General features: G+C 53.4%; 1 protein-coding gene across 1 annotated transcript in view; it reads right to left on the reverse strand.

The window, feature by feature from the left end:
- The window catches only part of VOLCADRAFT_101440 (uncharacterized protein), a gene marked incomplete at both ends in the record, with an annotated part of 1,503 nt that extends 936 nt beyond the window's left edge, over positions 1–567 (reverse strand). The window contains one exon of the mRNA XM_002959875.1: positions 4–567. Within this exon, the coding sequence (XP_002959921.1) occupies positions 4–567 (564 nt within the window). The remainder of the gene's footprint in view (positions 1–3) is intronic.
- Between the last annotated feature and the right edge of the window lie 240 nt (positions 568–807).

The following is an 807-nucleotide window of genomic DNA, read 5'->3' on the forward strand; positions in this document are numbered from 1 at the left end:
CACGATGCTGTCACGACCCTTTATGTAGTGGCGGCGCCAGACAGCAACAGAATTTCCCATGACGAGTGCATCCCCTGCGAGGGCTTCCTCCTCCTGGTCTGCCACATTGTCCACCAGGTCTTTGAACCTCACAGTGGCATGGAGGTGCCTAAATTTCATGGGGCAGAATACTGTCGGCCAGGGTGCACCATACTTCCTTTGAATAAGCTTCCATTCGTCCGTGAATGGGGCGTCGACACCTGCAACCGGCCTGCCCTTCCTGTCAAGGAACAGGAAGGGAGGCTCCTTGCTGGCATCGTCAATGCTGGGATTCATGTTGAGGAGCGCTGGCCGGGCATACTCTGTGTAAGTCCGGATGTGCTGGGAGAGCGTCGAAGGGAGCACAATTCTCAGGGCCTCATCCTTGTTAAAGCGCTCCGTCTTGTGATGGATGGTCTCCATCACAAGACGACGGCCCCTGCTGCTGCTGCTCCTGCTGCTGCTGCTAGCGCCATGGCTGCCATCCGCCCCTGCCCCTGCCCTTGCTACAGGAATCACCTCGACCAGGTTGTTGCCGCGGCAGTCCATCTGTTTTAGGGTTTTTGGGGGTACACTACCGGGGGAAAAATGGGCCATTTTCAGAACAGCCGTGCTGTACATTATTGTGTGAAGACGTGCATTCAGCCACGCATATTACTATCTTTTATGTTTTCTTTTTTTCCTGCAATCTGCATTTAAAACCCTGTCAAAGGGACGATTTGTCCCATTGAAGTGGATGATGTTGTACCAAGCATGTACAGTATCCACAACAATGCAGGAATCGCAGCT

This window comes from Volvox carteri, assembly GCF_000143455.1.
Source record: "Volvox carteri f. nagariensis unplaced genomic scaffold VOLCAscaffold_1132, whole genome shotgun sequence".
Taxonomy (NCBI): domain Eukaryota; kingdom Viridiplantae; phylum Chlorophyta; class Chlorophyceae; order Chlamydomonadales; family Volvocaceae; genus Volvox; species Volvox carteri.